The 24,981-nt window shown below is 34.6% G+C and overlaps 1 protein-coding gene across 1 annotated transcript in view; it reads right to left on the reverse strand.

Annotated features, from left to right (window-relative positions):
- LOC150079903 (tetraspanin-11-like) overlaps nucleotides 1-24,981 on the reverse strand; it is a 95,995-nt gene that overhangs the window by 18,026 nt on the left and 52,988 nt on the right. Inside the window, exons 7-8 of the mRNA XM_090383275.1 lie at nucleotides 18,927-18,948; nucleotides 12,060-12,116 (exon numbers count right to left, since the gene is read on the reverse strand). Coding sequence (XP_090239401.1) covers nucleotides 12,060-12,116; nucleotides 18,927-18,948 — 79 coding nt within the window. The remainder of the gene's footprint in view (nucleotides 1-12,059; nucleotides 12,117-18,926; nucleotides 18,949-24,981) is intronic.

Raw genomic sequence — 24,981 nt, forward strand, 5'->3', positions numbered from 1 at the left:
ATTTAATTTATTTTTATAAAGTTATAATTGGTCAGAGTTGGCAGCATCAATTATGGATAGATTTCCTGACCACAGAGGCCTTTTTAGTAATGCCTTCACAGCTGAAATTTACTTACAGGTACATCCTCCAGACTGCCTCAGTCTTAGGGGTGTTAATCTCCCCCTTCCCACTGTTTTAAAATAGGAAAACGACTTCTACAGATGGTGCATGTTATTGGTAGTGACAGTAGAAGTTAGTTTCATATCAAGGAAAAAACAGTGGGAAGGGAGGGGATAAACACCCTAAAACTGAGGCAGTCTGGAAGACGTACCTGTAAGTAAATTTCAGCCCACTCATGAACTCCAATAACCTGCTTTTAATAATGAGAAAAAAGTAATCATCATTATTGGCTTCTACTGCCACTACCGATAACATGCGCCATCTGTTTACCGAGAATGCAGGGAAAAACTGCAGTAGTGGGAAACGAGTTTGCTGGTAAGTTAAGTGAAGTTTCGCGTCATTCTCGTGTTGGCTTTCTTTACCTTAGCCAAGAATTCAATAATGCATGATCATCTTGAATAAATGCATTTACAATGATAATTAGAGCACAGATATGTTAAGGGGAGATTTTTTCTTACTTGCTATCCTGAGATAGTCAAACTAGATCTTGATATCATATGTATTTCAATAAAGCTTTTGACACTTTCAGAAATGTATAAATTGGAGCAGTGTGGCATTAGTAGAGGCATACGATGCAAGGTGCAGTGGGGAAGATGGATCGCAAATTAGTAACACATATGACATACCCGATATCCTTCCTGATGAGGTAGAACATGCGTTGAAGAAAATGAAGAATCAAAGCTCCAGGGGAAGATGAAGTTACTGTAGAGTTGTTAAAACTGGGAGGAAGAGACATGGCACAAAAACTGGCAAAACTCTTCACAAAATGCATTAGAAAAGGTGTGATGCCTAAGGAGTGGAATAATGCAATCATAGTTTTGATGCATAAGAAAGGAGATAAATCAGAAATTGGAAATTATAGACCAATTAGCTTGTTATCCCACATCTACAAGTTGTTTACAAGGGTTGTTACTAACAGATTAGAAAGAATACTTGATGAGAATCAACCAAAAGAGCAAGCTGGCTTTAGGACAGGATTCTCAACTATGGATCACCTTCACGTAATGTCACAGCTAATGGAGAAAGCAAATGAATATAAAACACCATTATGCGTGGCATTTGTGGATTATGAAAAGGCATTTGACTCTATACGGCATAAGGCAATGTTTTGGGCACCGGAAAGACAAGGCATAGTATCCCATATATTATGATTTTGAAGAAAATATACAAGAACGCTACCTCCTTTATTAGACTAGACAAAAACAGTAGCAAATTTAAAATTGAGAAAGGAGTTCAACAAGGAGAGACAATATTGCCGAAGTTGTTTACTGCTGCCCTTGAGAAAGCTTTCAGAAGATTAGACTGGTCGCAGAAAGGAGTCAATGTGAATGGAGAGTACTTAAACCATTTATGATTTGCAGATGACACTGTGGTCATAAGCCATGATCCCAAAGAATTAGAGGAAAATCTTAAATCAGTTATGCACAGTTAGTAAGGATTTTGGACTAAAGATGAATATGGCTAAAACAAAAGTAATAATGAAAAAGTATGCCATAGAAAGGGATATAATGATTGAAGGAGCAGTGATTGAAAAGGTGGAGTCATATACTTATCTGGGACAAGTCATCAGTTGTAATAATGATAAATGGCTGGAAGTCAAGAGAAGAATAAATTTTGGATGGATAGCATTCAGGAAATATAGTCACATACTGAAGAGCAATATCCCAATTTGTTTGAAATGTAAAATAATGAACCAATGTATACTACCCATCATGACTTATGGAAGTGAAACTTGGGCACTCACCAAAAGACTGGAAGAGAAGCTGAGAACGACACAGCAAAGAATGGAACAAAGTATATTGGGAATCAGACTGTCAGATAAGAAGAGAAACACATGGATTAGGCAGCAAACTCAAGTAAAGGACACTCTTATCAAAACTAAAGAACTAAAATGGTCTTGGGCAGGATACATAGCTCGAAGACATGATGACAGATGGACTAAGAGAATAACAGAATGGTACCAAAGAGGAACTAGAAGAAAATCTGGAAGACAATGACAGAGATGGACAGATGAAATTTGTGAGTTTATGGGTAGTAAATGGATGGCTATTGCACAAAACAGAAGGAACTGGAAAGTTGCTGGAGAGGCCTTCATCCTGTATTGGATTGATAATGGATGATGATGACGATGCAAGAAAGCAAGCTTATGCAGCATCAGCCAGGAAAAAAAAAAAAAAAAAAACCTGCTCCCATTTCACCCCTCCTTTCATTCCAAAAAACCTGTCCAGCTCAGCCTTAAATTTATTTAGGCTATTAACTTCCACAACAAAAGATGGAAATCTGTTCCACCAATCAACTACCTGCTGGCTAAAGGCAAACTTCCACACATCTATCCTACAGCTGTCTGTCCTCAATTTGAATTTATGCCCTCTCAGGTGATTATTCTGAGCAAGACATTGGGGGACAACTGCTGCAATAGATAAGGGTTTGGTTGAGTGGATATTAATGACCATTACTCTTCATGGAGTAATGATATGAACATTAAACCATTTGTTTTAATGGCTAAGGTTTTGTTGACACAAAGGTGGGTATAGTGGTTAATAACATTAATATGCGACTTGAACAAGAAATTCATAAAATATTCAGAAATGCTGAAAAATGACAATTGAGGCATGGATATGTAAGGTACTGAATTTCATAGTAGTAATCTCAAAATAATAGATTTTGAGAATGTAAGGGACTCAATAATGTAAAGCACTGTACAGTAATGGCACAATTCACCACAAAGCTCTCCGAGCAATGCAGGTAGGACAAAGATGGTTATCACATTGTTTACAGCACAATTACCCCCAGGTCTTTTTCAAAACTACCCTGAGTGTTGTACCTTTCTCTACTACCATGAGTGTAGTACCACACACAGTTGATAAGTACTGTGTGGTTACTGCTACCTATGTGCAAACAAATGTACCTTGCATTTGTCAGTTTTAAACTTCAACTGCCATTTCTCATCCCATCGATCCAATTTTTCTAGATCTTGTTGACCTGATAACTGTCGTTAATCACCCTGCCAACCTTTGTATCATAGTAATAACTTAGACATTGTAAGACTGATATAGCTTCATCAATATCACTAATAAATATTGAAAACAACAATGGACCCAGCACTGAACCCTGGGGAACTCCACTAATAATTAGTCCACAAAGAGCAGCACCATTGATAACTATTCTGTTTTTTCCCCTTAACCATCCCTTCATCCATAGCAGAACTTCCTATCATGCTTGTCTGTGTCCTGTTCCATTAATATATCCTTTTTTCAATGTACTATCATGGCTCTATGAAAATTGTTAAATAGAGAAGGCATGTACATCTGAGTATCGCACAGAAATTAAAACTGTCAGAAACAGATTGTGTTTCCTGTGAGGAAACATGCAATGAAAAAATAAACTGCAGATTTATAAAAACAAGGCTGAGCTTAAGGTGTTTTTAAGGAGTCTAACTCTAAAGATTCATCAGTATTTCAATTTTGGCTTCGTTCCAACTCTGAATAAAGTTTTTCCAGTCCACAACATGGCTAAGTTAAATATTTTCTATGTATTATATGTCATCCAATAAAGTCAGGGTAAATAAAAGTTCATTTTTATTGTTTAGCTTAATGTACATGTATATTTGCAATACACATGTATATATTGCAAATACATACATATATAGAGTAATGTTTAAATTACTAATTATGTGGAGTATAAATGGTTGCAAAAAAAAGAAAAACTTTCAATTTATTAGTCTTCCTCCTATTAGTCTGTAAAATAAATTTAGATTTTACTGCAACTGCAAACAAGCTTCATCAAGGTTTCTTTTCTTTTTTGGAAAGTTCCTTAATTGCATTTATTTTAGTTTTTTCAAAGGTAGCAATATTGGTTAACCACTCTCCTTCCACATTCCCAGGAAAAGGACTGGATTGAACTGTATGAAGACTATATTTATGGTCTTTTTTTTACATGATGCAACTGAATTAGTCAGTCTTGTGTAAGGGCTGCAAATGCTAGGTTTAGGCAGTGTATTGGTCTGGAGCCTTGGACCAACTAAGCACTCCAGAAAATCAAGAAACTGACAATAGAATCCCCTTAATTTACAGACAAAATATACTGACACTGCATAGCTTTAGTTGCTGGGATATTAACGAGTTTAATTGGAAAAAAAAAAAAGGAATTAAAATGGTGCAGGGTCAAGTGAATAAGGAGGAGGCAGAACGACCACTTATTCACTTCACTTTGACTATGTTTTCAAACACATAGTTACAGAGTTTGTGGAAAAGCATTCAGAAACACCAGGTTATTCTGAATTAGAAGGTGCACTGACACAGACTGTATCTCTGAAGCAATTAATGGTTTCTAAATACATAGTCAATCACATATGATATTTCAAATTGAAGTTATGTTATCTTTAATTAGTTCTGAAAATTTTATAATTGGTCAAAACAGGTAATTTTACCATTGCTTTTAATGTATCTTAGTTATTTTAAGATTGGACATAATAATACTCTAATGTGGTAGAAGTTTGCTGCCTCTCACACCTTTCATTATCCTTACTGATATTGCATCCATCTTTAAAACATATGTACAATTCAAATACCCTATTCATAAAGCTTTTCACTATATGCCTCATCAATCATTGCAAACTTTGGAGGCTGATTTTCTGAAGAAAAAGGAACATTTTATATATCTTTGTTAAAAAAAGTGATATTTGAAAAAGTTATGAATTACTTATCAACAACAGATAAAAATGATCTTTTATGTATTAAACCAAAATACCACCTACTCTAAAAAAATTCTAGCCATTCCAAGGTTAGAAAATAAAATAGAAAGCTTTTTTAATCGAATCTTCAGATGTTTTTAACAAATTCAGTACTGGAACTTTCTGGTCCTTCCTTAATCAAAGTTTATATAACCTGTATAAAGCTTTAGTAATAAAATGAAAGACAATTACCTGGATTGAAAAAAATATTTGGGAACCCAAGAAATCAAAGCATAAATAAATTTCCATTTATATTCTGTATTGTAACCACAGTTCACAATTTCACAGTAATTGTTTTATTACAAGATAAATGGGCGGCACAACAGAAAGTCTGTGCATTTTTCTGGTAGAATAGTGGTATTCTTGTAACTCTATCTCACAATGTGCATGCCAGCATATGTTAACCCATGCCACAGATAGCCCATTAAAAATAAATGTATAAAATAAAAAACAAGGAGAATAGTAAAAAGTAGTTAAAAAAAAAAAGTCGTAATAGAATACACTTAATTTACAGATAAATTATATTGATACCTCATACCTTTATTTGCTTTGTTGCAAAAGAAAAAAAAAAAACAGTGAATAACAGTTAATTAAGAAGGGAGAAGTCAGTACAGATTTGAAAATCAGGTTTTATTTCCAAGTTGCTAACCATTCCAGAAGGTCATAAAAAAAAAAAGGATTTTAGTGCAGATTTAGAGATAGTTGGCTGTTTACACCAGGTTGTGGTTATATATCTTAGTTACAAAATGGATGGAAGACAGGAGGGATTTTTTAAGGGAAGTGTAATACAGAAAAATACATTATTATGGGAACAATAAGAGTGGCAATTTTTATGTGGATAGAAGATCTTGGGTTTCTGAACTGCATTCTTGGAACATGGGGGTGGGGAGAGTGAGATGATCGCATAATCTGAGTTAAAGAAAATGAATAGCATAATCAAGGTTAAATTTGAATATAATTACTATAGTATCATTTTTTCTTAATGAAAAGTTCTCTTCTTAAATGCCATTGCAGTTATGCCACTTTAAAATTGTATCTTATATACTCCAAGTACTTAAATTTAATTTTTCATATATTTCCAACCATTTTGTATACATCTCCACACTGAACCCTGCATCCTCCCTTGCAAAATTTGCTGCCAGTCTCTGAGAGAGATTCTTCATCATGCACTGTTGAAGAGTGTTGCAAAAATTGAGGCACTGATCCTAGAAGATTCTGTAGGGTCAAGGACTGAAGAGCTCAAACTAGTGTAGAGTCTGTGGAGAACATTCATCAACCGTTGCATATGAGTAAAGTGTCTGCTAAGGTTCCTTTACATACCTTGTATATAAAGGAAATAATATTTCATTATGCATGAAGCTGACAGAGGAATACACAGTCATATTCAATGGAAGGCACTACTTAAGGCTACAGTAATTGGATGAACAAGGCAGTGGTATATATCATATATGTTCATCATTTTAATGAACCCCTTCCAGAATCAAACTCAAATCATGGTAGTCATGATGACTGACTTCAATGCCTCAGACCAAGGCTTGGAAAGCATTAAATCACGGAGAAGAAAACACATGGTCCTCCATAAGAATACAGAATATTTGATCCATCATTTATCTGAGGAGTTGACTTTGAATCCCATTGGATTGGAGAATATTTTAAAAGGCCTCTTCAGCAGTTGAAGTTAGATGATCTCAGGCAGAGGAGATAAATTTAATAACTACTACTATACTATATGAATATTAGCTTGCAAGTTGGTCAAAATTTTTGTTTCAAGGAACAGCATTTTCCCCCCACCCCATGTACATCAAAACTAAAGATTTACTGCAAAATTTAATTTATTCTCAAGACACAAATAATCTGTTTATATCAGAGATCGCTGAAACGTGGTGCTCTCAAATAATATCCAAGCTACTTCGCACTATCCATCTTTCGCAACTACTTGTATGCGTATAACCAATATTTAATCTGCAGAGGTTTTTGAGATTTTAACCATTAATTACTTCAAATAGTATTATTAGTAGTAGTGGATAATGATGCAAGAAAGCAAGCTTATACAGCATCAGCCAAAACAAAACCCTCTCATTACAGCTATCCATCCCCTCCAACAGTTTAGTTCTTCCTTGAATTTATTCAAGCTATTCACTTCCACAGCATCAGATGGAAATATATTCTAAAGCTGACAATACACAAAGGCCACATATTGGCCTTGGTGTATAAACTATGGGATTTACAATGCATATAGTTTGCACAAATGCCAATTACCACTCTCATCACACACACAAAAAACATCAATTATAAATTCTCAATCTTCTTTCTTGTCAGATAAGAATAAAGTGGTCCTGAAAATCTAACTTGTCTAGTTTCCTGAATTTTTTATACAGTTGGGTCCCCATATCTGCTGATTCGGTATTCGCCGATTCAGTTACCCATGATTAACCACGGAAAAAAACTGAAAAACACGTACTACTCACGTGTCCAATTCGATGCTTCCCTTTATTTTTTACAATGTCGTGTATGGTTTGGTCACCAACATTATAAGGGTTCTTTAGAGATTTAACGGATGCACTGTTTTCAAACTTTTGAATAATTTCAAGTTTTTGTTTAACTGAAAGCACAACTCTTGCGTTTGCCCATCATTTCTAACCAAAAAATAAAAAAATAAATAAAATAGTTACTATAAAAAAAAAAAATTTCCAACATCCCTGACGTAAATAATGAAATTTGTCCTTTTGCAGTGTGATGAAAGACAACAACTGACACAACGCACTAAATCAAACTAAACATTTAGTCCTTTTTTATTTTTTATTATTTTGAGCGGTAGGTGTGAAGACAGTGAGGGTTGCAAGATAATAGGCACACTAATCTCCCAATGATGACTTATAATGTTGGTTCTTGTCCCTTATTTGCGACTTGCAAAATATCTGTTCATACGTCTTCTAGTTATTACTTGAATTTTATGATTTCTGTTTTTTTTTTTTTTTTTTTTTTTAATTTGGAGTCTTGAAGTATCCCGGTAAATCGAGTCTGCTGTACTTTATTATTACCATATTTAATGTCTTACTGTATGTTTAATTTATCAATTAAACTTTATTATATGTATGCATGTACAAAAAAATCACTTTATAATATGGGGTCAGCAGGTGTTCACTTATATCTGCGGTTTCAGCCATCCATGGTAGGTCTTGGAACGTATCCCCCACAGATATGGGGGGGTCTTACTGTATATATATTTTTAATTACGTTACAACCATTTTAAAATCAATTTTTTTTTTTTTAACCTGGCTGAATATTCTCTTACACTCAGCACTGCTATGAGTAACTGCTAAAATGTTATGGGATAATTTGTTATATTTCAAGCTTCCTTGGGCATCTGGCCTGTTCCTTAATGAAAGACCACCATACATCAATTCTTCCTTTCATAATAGCATCTGTTAGGTTCTCACACTGAAACTGATGCTGCAAAACATCTACTGCTTCATTTATTTCTTTATCTTTAATGATACCAAGGAGGACTGGAAACTTGTCCACAAAAGATTTCAAATTCATAAATTATGCACAGCTAATTGGTAACATTTGGATTAGCTCAGTGCTCAGCATTTATAAGAACATTTTTTAATGGGAACTTGCTTGTTTGTGCACCATGTAGTCACATGCAGCCATAAAATACTTCCTCACTGAACAAAAGAACAGAATCTTCTTTTTTATATTTTTCACAATTTTGTCAGTAGAACTGAAAAATAAGTATGAGTAAATCAGAATAATCCTTCTGGTTTAGTCATTAAGGTAATCAATCATCAAAATTCTCAAATTTCTCTCATCCTGCATGAATAAAGCAATTTGCTTTATTCATGCAGGATGAAATATTTCTCTCTCTGGCATGAGTGAGGATAATATGCCTATAAAATCATCAGCTTCCTTGGCCTATTTAGGATTACTTTTGCCAGAGATTTGCAATTCATAAGTTATTTTCCTTTAGTTCATCAATTTGTCTTCTTTCAAAACTTTTGCACCATGAGCTGAATTTAAACAGGAGCCAGTGCCACTTGCCTGTAACTGATTGTTGAACTTTTCAATTTGGTAACTGAAAAGTGCTTTTCTCACTACTTCTAACCTCTTCTTTAAACAGACTTGTCAAAGGTTGTCACCAATAGAACAGTGGCAATCTTTATTAGTTACTCATTTAATCAAAGAGAGGCAGTAATGGTATGTGATGCAAGAAAGCAAGTGTATGAGCTTATGCAGCATCAGCCAAAAAAAAAAAAAAGAAAAATTTACAAAACAAATCCTCTAAATGTTTGTCTAGTTCTTCCTTAAATTTATTTAACCTATCAACTTCCACAACAACAGATGGAAGTTTGTTCCAGCAATTAACCATCCGCTGGCTAAAGGCAAATTTCTGCACATCTATTCTACATCTGTCTTTCCTCAATTTGAAGTTATGTCCCCCTTAGGTTCATAATCTGAACAAGTAGAAGGATCCCATCAGAATTCAGCGTGCTCAACCCCATTCAAGGCCTTATACACCTCAATCAGATCACCTTGCAGGTGCCTAAGTCTCCAGCCCCTGCAATTTGCAGAACTTAAGCCTCTCTTCATTCCCCTCACCAATCTTGTTGCCCTTCTCTGTACACGCTCAAGCAAATCTACATCCTAAAATGATGCCTCCAGACCTATACTCAAGGTGTGGCCTGACCATTGCCTTATACAGAGGGACAATCACCTCCTTTTCCCTGCTAGCAAAATTCCTGTATATCATTGACACAACCCCATGACTTGCCCTGGCAGCCTGTCTGCACTGCTCAGAAAACTTCATATCTGACTGCACAATTACTCCCAGGTCTTTATCATTTTCTACCACCTTAAGTGTAGTACCACACAGTTGGTATGTTTCACTGGGGTTACTTCTACCCATATGTAGTACTTTGCATTTGTCAATGTTAAACTTCAGTTGCCACTTCTCAGCCCATCTTTTCTAGATCCTGTTGTAATAGCACACTGCCATTGCTGTATGTACAGGTTGGCTTCAAAAAAAATTTTTTTTTTTAAGTGGCATGCATCAGTTGAGCTTGTTCAAATTTGTGCTTATTACTAGATAGCAGCAAATTTCCACAAAATATTCATCGTTCGCAGAAAGGCGCAATCTCCTCTTTTAAGGCCTACCATAACAGGTGCATCATTGACACTAAGTGCCAGGCAATAATTTGAAGGAATCCCACATGCTTTCTGGTTGTTTGCTGCCTCTCACACCTTTCATCATCTACCACCTTCTAATGCTGTAACCTATAGAGCTTACTTCCAATGCTAGCACTAAGAGCAAGCTGCTTTCAGTTTGGGATAGAGAATGGAATTACTGCCACCTGAAACAACTGAAAATAGCCCATATTTCAGAGCCTTCAAATTTGAAGAAGTAGTGACAGCTCCGAAAAATTTCCTTGTTCATGGAATTTCATTAACAATGCCATTTTGTTATCGGTAAACATATTTCTGAACATGACTATGTGATCAGCACAACTTGTAGGAAGATTACATATGAAAAAAGATGCAAATAAACATTTGGCATTTATGACTTCATCATGACCATGAAATGCAACATTATTTCTGCATTTCTTTTTATGTATTGCATGCTGTCATTATGCTTTTATTATTTTTTTTCCAAATGGCTGATTACATCATGTCTCCCACAACTTGAAACTGAAAAATCACATCTACATTTGCCTTGTGTGCTTATATACATACACAAGGCAAATGTGTTTCCTATTTCAGATTTTAAAATATGTGGAAAACCTTGTGCACGTGTTCTGAAATTTTATTTGGTATCTTACTGAAAGGCACTGTTAATTAGCTTCACACTATGTAAGTACTAAGAAATAATTGCATATAACAAAGAAAAATGCTATTTTCACAGTAAAATATTATACTGTTTATCTTATGGAGCTTTGTCTGCATGCACAATTGGTGTACGTTGGATACGTTGTAACTTGGAAAGTGACTAAGCAATTTAATATCTGTCGTGTATTTTTGATTCATGCTGCTTCAAGTATGCTGATAATAGTTAATATATAGATGAAAGATATAAATAAAAGTTAATCACAAAGAAATTAAAAAGCTTTTATTTTCATAATGTTAAATTATAAACGGACTGACTAATATCACAACACAGTGATTAACATCAGCTGCTTTTGGAAGTTGGCACATTAAAAACCATGGTAAACAGCAGAGTTTTTACCTCATCATGACTAGTTTACTGTGTAATTCCTGTTTCAGAATACTTTTTTTAGTATATCATCTCAGCTGCTGACTAGCCTTTATGTGGCAACTTGATCTTGAACAGATTTGTCAGGGCCATAGCATCAGCATTTTCTGCACATGGCTTTTCCAGTACATTTCTCATCTTTTGACATTCTTCCCTCTACCACTGCAGTATCAGCTTAAAGTGTAGCTGCTATGTAGTAAAACTTTAAAATATTTCAACTTGAGAAGCTTATTTGTCCTTTCAGTTTTTTAACAAATTACATATTTCTTGCAGCTTTTCTTATCAAGAAGCTTAAAAATTGTAAAACTAGCTGGTGATTCAAATTTCTAAAGGTAAGTATCTCAAATTGCAAAATCAAGAAGCTGACAATGTATACATACAATAGACATATTTTATATACAGCAAACTGCATAACCAAAGATAATTTTAAACTACTGTTTAAGCTGTGCTATATCTCATGATATTTCAATGATCTTTTTTGATTTACAGAAAATGAAGTGCATATTTCATATGCAAGCCATTCATAAAATAGTTTCCTGATATATTTCACTATATTAAATTGTATACTACTGATATTTTAAAAATATTCAGCACATTATTCATATATGTAAAATGGTCGTTTATGTTTCATTTTATGGATAAATAAAATGAATAGTCTAATCTGGTTGAAAAATTCATAAAAGCACTTTCATTATATACTATCATATCTCAAGTAACATATCCAAGTGTAAAAGGTTCATACACATATTAGGACTTCAGTTTTTTACTGGATATTGAATAACTATACTATATTTCCTAGAGATCAATAAATGCTATAAATATCCTTCAAGCATTTCAGTGATGTTATTCATTTTGTTCATTAAAAAAATAGACATCAGAAATCCATGAAACTGAAAAAATCCGACAATGATGCTCACCATTCCGGTTGTTATAAGGATTTTCTGTTTTAGAATGGTAACAAATTTCATGCAACCCTGTAAAAAAAAAAAGAAGAAAATGTATAAAGGAAGCCAACATGTTACTCAAACAAATTTTTTTTTTTTTTTTTTTACTTTGTTCAATACATAATGCTTTTATATCTGTAAGCTTTGATAAGCTGATTTGCACATGATTAATTTAGTTAACTCAAGATGTACAAATTTTTAATGCACAGAAATTGATGAAATAAATATAACATTATTAGAAAAACTGCTTTGTATTCTTGCTACAATGTGTAAATTAAATAATACTAATTTGCCAATATAATAAACTCAATGCAGGATCATCTTGACAGGAATGAATTTATGGCAATCACAGCATGGATTTGGTAAAGAACAGTCTTGCCTGACCAATCTAATCAGCTACTATGATTTTTTATTTTTATGTAAACCCCAAACACGAGAGGTATTAGAACCAATAGTACTTAGTACCATGCTTGGATTGGAGGTTGAGAAGACGAAAGAAGATATTTGTTGACATTAGACTTGAAATTCTGTAGACTGTACTTTTCAGGAAATACGTATGAAGGAAGGTTGTTCCAGAAAACGGTAATTGAATGAATAAACGAGGAAGGTGAAAAGTTGGTTCTGTGAGTTTGAAGTTGGACAGTAAATGGATGTTGGCTGGTGGTGGCACATGTTCGGACTGTTTTGAAAGAGAGAGTGGGAATTATAGAAGCCAATTCAGAAGAACAGTGCCCATGGAAGTATCTGTAGAAGAGGCATACAGAAGAAACAGTACGTCTGTGAGACAGCAAGTGGAGAGACTCTGTTAGAGATGAATCATTAATTAACCTAACTGCCCTCTTCTGAATGGAATAAAGAAGCCTGAGAGAGGTTTTGAGGGCACCACCCCAGATGTGGGAACAATATTCCATAGTAAGGCGGATTTGCGATTTGTACAGAGCGAACAGCTGTTTGGAAGAAAAGTAGCACCGAGAGCGAAAGAGAAAACCAAGTTTTTTAGATGCAGAGGAAGCAATATTTGTAATGTGCTTGTGCCAAGAGAGATTAGAAGTCAGGGTAATCCCCAAAAGAGATATATCATTTTGCCTAGAAGTCAGAGTGTCACCAAAGATAAGCATAGGAGCAGAAGAATCCTTTTTGCGAGATATAAGACAAGACTGAGTTTTAAAAGGATTGAAATCAACTAAGTTGTCTTTGCCCCACTGGAGAATTACCCGGAGATCGGTTTTTAAGGAATTGGTAGCAGATTTTCGAGAAGTTGAAGCTGATTGAGCAGGACAAGGTTTCTCAAAATGGAAAGTTGAATGCAATGTGCTATATCAGCAAAACTATGGATAGGATTTCCAGTCAATTGAAGAAGGTCATTAATATACAAGAGGGAAAGAACTGAACCTTGGGGGACACTGGCATTAGTGGAGAAGTTAGAAGACAGAGAGCCATCTACCATCACCCTCCGTGAGCGATCAGAGAGAAAACTGGATAACCAATTACAAAAAACAGTTGGCAAACCATAAGATGGAAGATTATTTAGAAGACCTTTATGCCAAACACGATCAAAAGCCTTTGAGATGTCAAGAGCAACTACTTGTGTTTCACCAAACCTTTCCATTGAATTAGTCCATAAATGGGTAACATAAGCCAGAATATCACCCGTGGATCGACACTGACAGAATCCATACTGGCGATCATCGATCAGACGGAAGGATTCTAGGTAGTTTAAGAGTTGGCGGTTAATTGATTTCTCCATTACTTTAGAAAGAGTAGAAGTAATTGCAATGGGACAAATTGGATGGGAGGGATTTGTCACCCTTTTTTGGAACTGGCTGGATATGAGCAAATTTCCAAGCAGAAGGAAAAACACATGTGGAATAAGAAAGTGAAATAAGGCGGCAAAGAACAGGAGTAAGTTCAGGAGCACAGGTTTTGAGAACAAGTGGAGAAATACGATCGGGACTTGGAGCTTTCTTAGCATCAAGATTCGTCAAAATCCTTCTGACATCCTTTTAACGGAAGACCACAGGAGGCTGTTGTTGTGTTATTTGGTTTTTAGGAGCATTAGCAACTAAGGCCATATTGCTCCGGGAATATGCGGTGGTCATTCCTTGACCTTTCCGCATCCTCCGTATTTGGTGGTGACGGGCTCGAACCCCGGTCTAATCAAGAAGCGTGTGCTACGCACTACTGCTCCTTCCCACCTGGCTACGGAGGCGGCACCACCACCACAGGAGGCATTGAATGGAATGTGTTGGGATTGGTGGAAGGCGTTTCACCAAGATCATTAATATATGAGTTGGAAGAAAAATGGGATGCTAGCAGGTCAGCTTTATCCTTGGCTGAAGTGACAACAGAACCATCTGGTTTGGACAGAGGTGGGAGCAGAGATGGGCAAAAGTTGCGGCCAATAGCTTTGGCAAGAGACCAGAATGCCCGGCCACCATTAGGGCAAGAAGCAAGTTTTCTAGTCTTAGGTAGCAACAATTTCAGAATAACATACCAACTGTTGGTACTGAATTCTAGGTGAGTGGAGAATGAAAAAGACATGGGTGATAATTATAGAATCCTAGATGATATTCTCTGAGCAGTAAGTACAGAAGAGCTACTAGGGAAGCTCATGTGCTTCTGTCAGTGATATAAAGGAATTGTGCAACAGGTGATTATTCTGTATATAAGACAGTGGTTAGGCTGCATCTTAAGTACTACACACAAAGATCAGAAAGCCTTGTTTTAGCAGGAATATAGATCTGTTGGAACAGGTGCTCAGAAACGCAACAAGATTAGCCAAAGGAAGAAAAGGGTACTCTTACCAAGAAAGACTTCAGTTCTGTAAACATCTGTAGTAGTAGTAGTGGCATGTGATGCAAGAAAGGAAGTGTATGAGCTTATGCAGCATCAGCCAAAAAAAAAAAAAAAAAATTTACAAAACAAATCCTATAAATGTTTGTCCAGTTCCTCCTTAAATTTATTTAACCTATCAACTTCCACAATGACAGATGGAAATTTGTTCCAGGAATTAACCACCCGCTGGCTAAAGGAAAATTTCCGCACATCTATTCTACATCTGTCTTTCCTCAATTTGAATTTATGCCCCCTTAGGTTAGTAATCTAAACAAGTGGAAGAATCCCATCAGAATGCAGCGTGCTCAACCCATTCAAGGACTTATACACCTCACCTTGCAGGTGCCTAGTCTCCAGCCGCCGCAATTTTCAGAACTTAAGCCTCTCTTGGTAAGAGGATCCCTCCATTCCCCTCTGTGAGGAGACTTGATTGAAGTATTTAACTCAGCAGCAGTTGCACCCCTGATTGTAATTATAAAAAAAAAAAAAAGTCATACATATTCTGATAGGTGGCTAAATTTGTTTTTTAGTTTTGGAAAGTTTTTTTTTGGATTTTGCTTTAATGCATTAACGTTTGATCTTTTACCAATGGATTTCAATACTTATTCAGTGTACGTTTTCAATGAACAATTTGAAAACTTAATAAAACTTTTTTTTTTTTTACAAGTTATTTTCAACAAAATAAAATTTTTATTAATGCAAAAAAAAAAAAAAAAAAAGAAAGAAAACATTAACATAAAATATAAACAAAATCAAAAAACCATTTAAGTGCATGAAAATTCAAATATATGCAAGTGCAAGAAGTACTTTCATAAGTCGAGTATTACTGACTTACGTAATACTTGACTTACAGAAATTCAACTTTATGTAAGTTTTTGCAGTGCAAACTTAAAAAAATCGTGGAAACGTATTTTGCGTCCTGTAGAAATAAATGGAGGTATTGTGAAAATATCGTAATGTGATAAACCCAATAACACATTGTGGGTGCGTGTTTTTTTTTTTTTTTTTTTTGTAATTCGTTCCAAGTTTTTGGAAGTTGAAAATTTTGCTATATTTTAAGATATTTATCTCTCCAAAAGGTCATATTTATAATGGAAATTGCACTATCCTTTCATCATTATCATATGTTCCCGTCATAAGAATCAATTTTTAACGCTTTTGTGATATTTTTCTAAAGCACGTTTCTGAGGTCACAACCATAAAACAATAAAAACAATTTGCACCTAATTATAAACTTGATCTTATTTCATTTGCGATAATACCGATAACTGCAATTGTGTGGGTTTTTACACTATTATGGTGAAATGCATTACCCTTCACTGAAATCTTCAATCATATAAAAAACAAATTTTCAGAAATTTCTCTTCAATTCCTATTTACGTATTACAATGATGAAGGGAAAGTAACCAACGAAAAGTGCAAGTGGTGGTAGTGCCAGGAAACAAAACAAAATTGATTTAGAAATGAAGATGAAAACGATTAAGAAGTACGAAACAGGACAAAGTTGGTCATCTATTGCAAGAGAATCAGGTCTCACTGATTCAACAGTGAATACTATTTTAAAGGACAGTGTGCATATAAAAGAACGCGTCAAAGGATTAACACACTTAATGATCACAAAACAATGTTCAGGTGCTATCTTGAAGATGGAATCGCTGTTAATAATATGGATTGAAAATCAGATTCAGAAGCGAGTGCCTCTAAGTCTAATGACCATTCAAGCAAAAGCAACAAGCATTTATAAAGATATTAAGGATAAGTATGGTGAATCCAACTCAAGCTCGTGGCAAGAAACAGGTGGTTTACTAGGTTCAAGCATTGTGCTGGTTTCCAAAACATTAAAGTATGCGGCGAAGTCACCAGTGCTGATTCTGCAGCTGCAGAGAAATTTTGTGATGTGTTGGAAAAAATTATTGATGAAGGCAAATATTCAACGCAGCAAATTTTTAACGTTGACGAGACTGCTCTGTATTGGAAAAAAATGCCAGATCGAACACGTATTGCCAAAGAGGAAAATACAATGACAGGTTTCAAGGCGTCAAAAGACAGGGCCACGCTCTTGCTTGGGGCTAATGCAACAGGAGATTACAGATTAATGCCACTGCTTGTGTACCATTCTGGAAATGCTTGTGCATTTAAGGGTATCAAGAAAGCCACCCTACCCGTGCATTTCTTATCGAACCAGAGAGCTCGGATAACAATATCTTTCTTTAAGGATTGGTTTAAATGCGGCTTCATTCCGGAGGTTGAAAAATATTGTAAAGACGACATTCCTTCCAAGATTTTGCTTCTATTAGATAATACTCCTGGACATCCTAAACACCTAGATTATTTGAATTCGAAAGTGAGAGCCATATTTCTACCGCCAAACATGACTTCACTCATTCATTTTATGGATCAGGGTGTTATTTTGAATTTAAGAGCATATTATTTACGCACAAAATTTGCTCAGGCATTGTCTGCAGAAAACAATGAGAAAAATTATGTTAAGATACTTTTGGAAATCTTACAATATTTACCACACCATCTTAAACATTAATAAGGCCTGGGTGGAAATTACTAAAAGTTGTTTAAATGGCACGTGGAAGAAAATATGTCCATGGCACATAAAAGGCTTTGAAGGATTTGAAAAAGATTAATCACATGAAGAGGTTAGATAAGATTGTAAAGGTTGCAGAGCTACTTCAGTTGGAGGTTGATGTCAAAGACGTGGAGGAGTTAATAGAGGAAGAAAAGGAATTATCTAATGAACTTATTGACTTGCAGGCAGCAATAGTGAAAGAAGAAAATGCTGATAAAGCTCAAGATGAACCAAATGAGGAGCCAAGACACTTCACCACCAGAGAGAGATGGCAATGACATTTCATGAAATTGCATCAGTAATGGTGAGGTTTGTGAAGATGGATCCTGACAGCGAACGATTCTTAAAAGTTTAACAGAGGGATGAATGATATGCTTGCTTGGTACAAAGAAATCTACAATGAAAAGAAAAAAGCCACCATCTAGTCATCCATTAATATGCTCTTTCGTAAGGTTGAGTGGTTGACCCCTTCTAAATCTCCAGGTGCCTCCGTAGCCAGGTGGGTAGGAGCAGCAGTGCATAGCACACACTTCTTGATTAAACTGGGATTTGAGCCCATGACTACCAGATGCGGAAAGGTCAGGAAATGACCACTGCATATCCCCGGAGCAATATGGCCTCAGTTGCTAATGCTCATAAAAACCAAATAACAACAACTAAATCTCCATAGCCCTCAATCTCTGCAGCAGCGTACTTATCAGCTGAAGACGTCGATTCTGGCAACGATGCTCGAGAGGTAAAACTTACTAATGTTATGCCTGTCTCCTCTCATTTTTTGGAATTTTATAATGTTGAAATTTTTTTAAATTGCACACTTTTGTAATTTTTCTGCGCACGAGATAAAAAATTGAATAAATACAATAAATAATTCTATTTACATGTGCGTCAAACATTTCTTTTTTGATTCAATCAATTCAGCGAGCACAGCTGCAAGTCCTGCACAAGCATGGGGGAAATTCTGACTTGCATAGCGTTCCACGGAACGCAACCCTTACATAAGTCGAGGAGTTCCTGTATTAATGTTTTGTCAAATAAACAAAAAAATATATATATTTCGTATATTAATTAAACAAAAACAGTATCTCATTTCTGTGGCAAGCAAATCACCCAATGAGAAAGAAACATGTTTGTATACATTATGCAGAAACAAACTACCACAATGTTGTTATTGTAGGGTTTTAGGTACATCAGTGACTAAGGCCACATTGCTTCGTGTATACTGTAAATTGAGCATGTTCTGAAGTCTATTTTCTGTTTGCTGGACGAAAAACCCAAGTTTCCTGAAGAAAAACCATGCTACCCTCAGCTGAGACCGACTAACTCAGCCATGTTGTGAAAAAAGCACATATAAAAATTCCTCCCGCCATCGACGGGACTCAAACTCAGGTCTTTTCCACCCGGTGTCAGAATGACGGCAATCCTACCAACTTTGCTATCCGTGAGGACCTACACAATGACATGGAAGGCAAAAATACAAATATCATAAGTCATTGACAGCTTCTTTCCACATATAATTCTGTGTAAGTATTATTCCCTTCTAAAACAGCTCAAATAAAACTGCATATTTAGGAAGGTACTGACCCTTTCGATAACTTCCTAAATATAGACCAAGGAAGGAAGGTACTGAACAGCCATTAGCCCTGAATATGTCCAGCCATTAATCTTGAACTTCAATTTATGTACCCTTATGTGTGTGTGCAGATGACACACAAGTCATCTGATATATATTTAAACTGGAAAAAGAGAAATTGACAGTTGGAACAGACTTTCAGCTAGATTTGTGAGAGTGGGTAGTTTGAATATGGAGGATTTAGCAAATTATTAAAAGGGATACTTTTTTTTTTGGCTGATACTGTTTAAGCTTGCTCTCTTAATTTCACATTACTAATACTAACAGCTAAGGGCACATTTCTTTGAAATTTCTCAGATATATATTTTCATATATATGTCTTTTTATTAGTCCTTTTACAACAGAATGAATATGTAGAATGACTAGTTGGTTGGGGTATGCTAAGTGCAATGACAACTAAAGCCATGAAGCATAAATAATCGTGTCTTTAACTGCATGTATTCTTTGGCTGGTTTGCTTGTTTACTCGATACTTTTATTTTTGGGATGAAAAACCCAAGTTTCTGTGTTTTTCACCTGGCAAAACAAAACTCAATGAAAAAAGATAAAAGTTCCTTCCATCAAAAACAGGCATACCATTGTTGCCCCACACACTGTGGAAAGACAACAATGATAGCACTTTGCCAGCTTCTTGAGCAAAAGGTAGGATGACTTTGACAGAGCTGCTCATGTAATAGGCAGCTGCACATTTAAATTTCCATCAAGAACTTTAAAGATCTATTACAAGGAAGTTCATGAAATTCTAGCACCCATGCTTAATGCTTAAACCTCACATTTTACTAAACTGTCGATGATGACTCCTACCATAATGACACTAGTCACATAGGGTCCAAAAGACCATTTTCAAGTCTGCATAATGCCAGCATCTTTCCTGTTTAATAATTATTATCTAATTTGTAATGTTACATTATCGCATTCATGCAAAAACAGTTTTAACAAAATCTGTTTTGTAATTGCAGTTTCGTTATGTTTTTTACAATTCCTCAACTAGCATGAAAATAAATTTTGCTTGTCAGCCCATAAATTTAAATATTATGCAATAAATCCCACAGTACACAATTCAGGTGTGAGAAAATAAGCCAATAATATAGTTTTTAAACAGGCTCACATCTGGTGAGTATGGGCTTGGCACACCTAGGGTCCTGAGCTGTATATCATCATTCTTCTTTTTCTTGGTGATTCCTTTCAAGTTCTCTCTCTCTCTCTCTCTCTCTCTCTCTCTCTCTCTCTCTCTCTCTCTCTCTCTCTCTCTCTCTCTCAGGGTAATTCAGGATTTTTTTTTTTTTTTGGCTGGTGCAGCATGAGTCTCAGGTTTCCTTGCACCATATGGCTAATAATAATATGGTTAATACAATACAATACAATTTTATCAAGAGAATAATAATATGGTTAATAATACAATACAATTTATTTTATCAAGAGAATTTGTTTACAAATAAAATAATAATAATAATATGGTTAATAATACAATACAATTTTTATCAAGAGAATTTGTTTACAATAAATGAACTTGTTAAGAAAAGTAAATTTCTTGACAAGTTGTAATTCCTCATTTACAACAGTTTTTGCATACAATTTGTTATCTTACAGAAAAGACAATGATGTCACTACACATAGTACATACCACACTGCAAACAGAGATAGTAATTTTCTGCATATCTATTTTAATCTACTGTATCATTGTGTATCAAAAATTTTCTTATTAGGAATTTTAATTTGGAGATAGGATAACTTCTCCTGAGCCTGAAATCAACACTAGCCAACATGCTGTTTATTATATTCATTGTGTGCCTATTTCCAAATCTATTTAGTACCCTAGGGTGTGGCAAAACAATTGCTTTTGGGTTCCTTAAATTAAGTGAGGCATTCCTTTGTAGATTCGGTTCTTCAAAGATAGTGTTAAGATTTTTCAAAAATAGATTTAACTTCAGTTTTTGAACTGGATAAAGTATTTTATATTTCAACAAGAATTGCCTTCTCTTATTCAGGTCATTCTAAGAGTTTGTCCCCATTACAAGTTTCAAAATCCTGTTAATTAAGTTATTTATTACTGTTATTTCTGTTATATTTGCTCTTGCCCATACATTTACTAAATAATTGAGTTGTGAGTCCACTAATGCATAATATAAGGTTACTTTAGTTCTTAGATTTAATTTATTCTTAATGTAGTAAAAAAAGTACACATAAAATCTCATTTTCTTGTATAAATTTGTTATATGCATTGCCCAACTTAGACTGTAGTCAATCCATAACCCAAGGTAACAGTGATTTGAAACTTCTTCTACAGTTAGACATTTGCAATTCTGGAAATTCTGATCACGTAAGCATTCATGTTTATGTAATTTAATAGATGGATGTATGTCCACGGTTTGATGGGAGGTCTAATTACCAAGAATTTTGTTTTTTCAAAGTTGAGTGCTAATTTATTATCATGCACCCGATTTCGTAAATGTATTACATTCTGCTGTAAGTCTATTGCCGTTTTTGTCATGTTCTTTCCAATTGTATATAAGATTATATCATCTGCATAGATTTTTATAAAGGAATTCTTTTTACTTCAAATATGTCATTTATATAGATGTTGAACATGATTGGCCCTGCATGTGTACCCTGAGGTACTCTCCCTCTTTACATTATATGATTTTCCCTTTGTATTTCCTACTTCAACTGTTATTTTTCTTTTGGTTAAATAAGGTGCTAAGAGTTGGTTGATTCTTCCCCTTATTCCATATTTTAGTAATTTCTGTTTCAATATTGGAATATCAATTAAGTCATAAGCTTTGGTCAAATCTATAAATAAAATCATTATGAGGTTATTGTTGTTGAAATGTAATTTAAAAGAGTCTACTAAATTCTCTAATAATATTTGTGTGCTCTTGCCCTTCTGATATGAGAATAGAGTTATTTAACAGTCCATATTGATGTAAATATTTGCTTGTATGAGAAAATATAGTTTTCTATTATCTTATTTATAAATGACTGTATTGTTATTGGTCTATAATTGTAAAAGTCATCAGGCGGTCCCTTTTTATATATAGGAATTATCTTAAATGAAAGTAAATTTGTAGGATAACTTCCCAACTCTTAACATCCATGCTATAAGCTCCACCAAGAGAACAGCAAACTGTTCTTTATTTCTCTTTACTTCGGTTACTGTAATACAGTCCAGTCGATAAGATTTCTTGTTCTTCAACTGTTCTATAATCCTAAGGATCTCAGTGCATTGTGGAGTTAAGACTACACAAGAGTTCACTATCTGAGGAAGGCTATCTTGTTGAGTAAAGGGATGTTGGCAATTATGTATATCATATCTGTTGAGATCTAATACAGCTTTGGCAAACCAATTTGCAGCCTCATATTGTTTGTTTGTACCAGAAAGCTGCTCTAATAGTGTTTTAATTTGATTTCCCCTTGATTTTTTCTTCCTTGTACTTAACAGGTTATTTATAATGCTCCATTTATCCTTTTGAGTTATTTGCTTATCCATAAAAAGTTGATTGTAATAAGTGTTTTTTTGTTTTCTTATTATACCTGTCAATTTATTTCTGAGTGTTTTATAATTGTGATAATGTTCTATCTTTGATGGGCAATTTCTATACTGCCTGAAGTATTTGTCCCTTGTACCATTAATTCTTCTATTTCGTTAGTCATCCAAGGTTTCTTAAGCTTAATCCTGCTACTCCTAGAATTTATGTTGCAAGCTGAGTGATTACTTTACTCTCCTCTTTAAACCTTGAATTGTTTATCATTTGTATTATCTTATTTGAAAAGATATTTACATCTGTTGTGTAAGATGCTTGCTCTTGTATTAGCATGTTTTCTATGTTCTGTTTCAGTTTACCTGTTGATAAATAATTTTTCTTTGTAATATTTGTTAATTTTATATCTACACATGGATGTTGTTTTGAATAATTATCTACTATTAGTATACATGTTCTGTGATCTGAAAGTTGATTTAATAATATGTAAGAATTAGTACACTTTAACTTTATATTTATTATAAGGTGATCTAAGCAAGAGCTTACTGTTCTATCTCCTTCTTTCCTTTGTTGCCTAGTTATTCCAAATAAGGTATGTTCAAATCCATAATTGTTTAAGATTGCAGAGTATCTGAGTATCACATTATCAGTTTCATCGGTTAGTAAATTAATATTAAAATCTCCTACTAGTATGGTCTTATCAGTCTGTATGTCATCCCATTGCAAAATTATGTTATCTAATTCTATTAGGAAGTTGTTTATGGAATCTGATGGTGGCCTATAAAAAGCACAAATCATGAATGTGTTTTCTGGATCTTCTCCTAATAATTTGACAGAAGTTTTCACGAGACTGAGTCAAGTGGTAAGCCTGTATTGCCTTAAAGTATGTTCTATAGTATATTATTATTCCTCCACCCCTTCTCAACATATAGACTTTGTCATAACCTTGTATGTTATAATTAGAAATTTCTTCACTTTTTATGTTAACCTCTGTTAAAACTATACATGAAATATAATCTTTCATTGCATTTATATATTGCAAGAAGTTAAACCAATTTTTTCTTAATGATCTAATATTTAGAGCTACCAGAAAGAACTAATTTTTATCAATTATAAGATCTTGAATATCTGGATTATTTAAAAAACGAAAAGGTGAGTTGAAAATCTGATTCCTCAAAAAACATAACCGATGTCTTAACTTTAACTCAGGTCTAGATTTCTGGAAATTTCAATTTTTCACAATATAAGTGTCTATTTTATATACTGCAGATCCTTTGAACTCAAAATTCTTATGGCTCTTGAAGATTCATTCTTCTTCACATAAATTCTTCCATGTTTTAACCACAGAAATTTGTAACTGTGCGTTTTTACTAATTGTTTTGTTTCCCAAAACAAATGCTTGAGGTGAGTTGTTAATTGGTCATTTATGTAGATTGCAATGTTGCTGTTGTTCTGAAATACATCATTTGCTGTCAGTCGGATCTCCTTTGCCTTTCTCATCCATTTTTCCTTTACCACATGGTTTGAAAATTTTACAATTAGTGTAGGCTTGTTGTTTATTTTCTTATTGTTAGGACCAATCTGATTCATTTTCTTCCTTCTGGAGTTTACATAGGTAAAGAACTCTTTGCATCCTTCGCCAAAGGTTTATTATAATCTGCCTTTGCCTGCCTAGTCTCCTTTGTGACTTGGTTATAGACTAACTAATATTTATCATAGGCTTCCAATGTCACCCATTAATTTATATGTATCCCATGCATTTTTCTTCTCTGCCATATGTCTCATTAGTTCATCTGAAATTCATTTAGGCCTAACCTTGAACAATATTTCTTAGTTGGTATTTAAAGCCTAGTAGCTTCCAAGATAAATTCTTTGAATGCCTCCCATTTTGAATTTGCTGTTGGTAACATCATCAGTTGGTCCCACCGTATAGAATTTAAATACTGTTTCCGACCACCATAGTTGCCTTTATGAAAGCAAAAACCCTTCCCTTTGCCCCTGATGGTAGTTACCTCTTTGAGTAAATCCCACTTCAGCACACTCTGATCACTGCCACCTAGTGGTTCCTCTATCTGCAGATTCTTGATGCATGAAGAATCACTATTGATAATCAGATCAAGAGTATTACTCCTTCTAGTTGCCTCCCGAACATGCTGATGTAGAAAACAATCGTCCAATAAACCCATAAAAGCCTTGCTATTGTGTGAGTGACCAACCCACAAATTCCAGTCAATATCCTGCAGTGCTTCTTTTACCAGTGCCTCTATTAATTTTCCTGGAACAGAAGTTAAACTAACAGATCTATATCTGGGAAATTAAAATCCCCCATTATAAGACTCTCTGATTTCCTGGCCCACTATTTCCTTGTACA

Source organism: Mastigoproctus giganteus, chromosome 10 (genome assembly GCF_048544385.1).
Source record: "Mastigoproctus giganteus isolate SK-2022 chromosome 10, ASM4854438v1, whole genome shotgun sequence".
NCBI lineage: Eukaryota > Metazoa > Arthropoda > Arachnida > Uropygi > Thelyphonidae > Mastigoproctus > Mastigoproctus giganteus.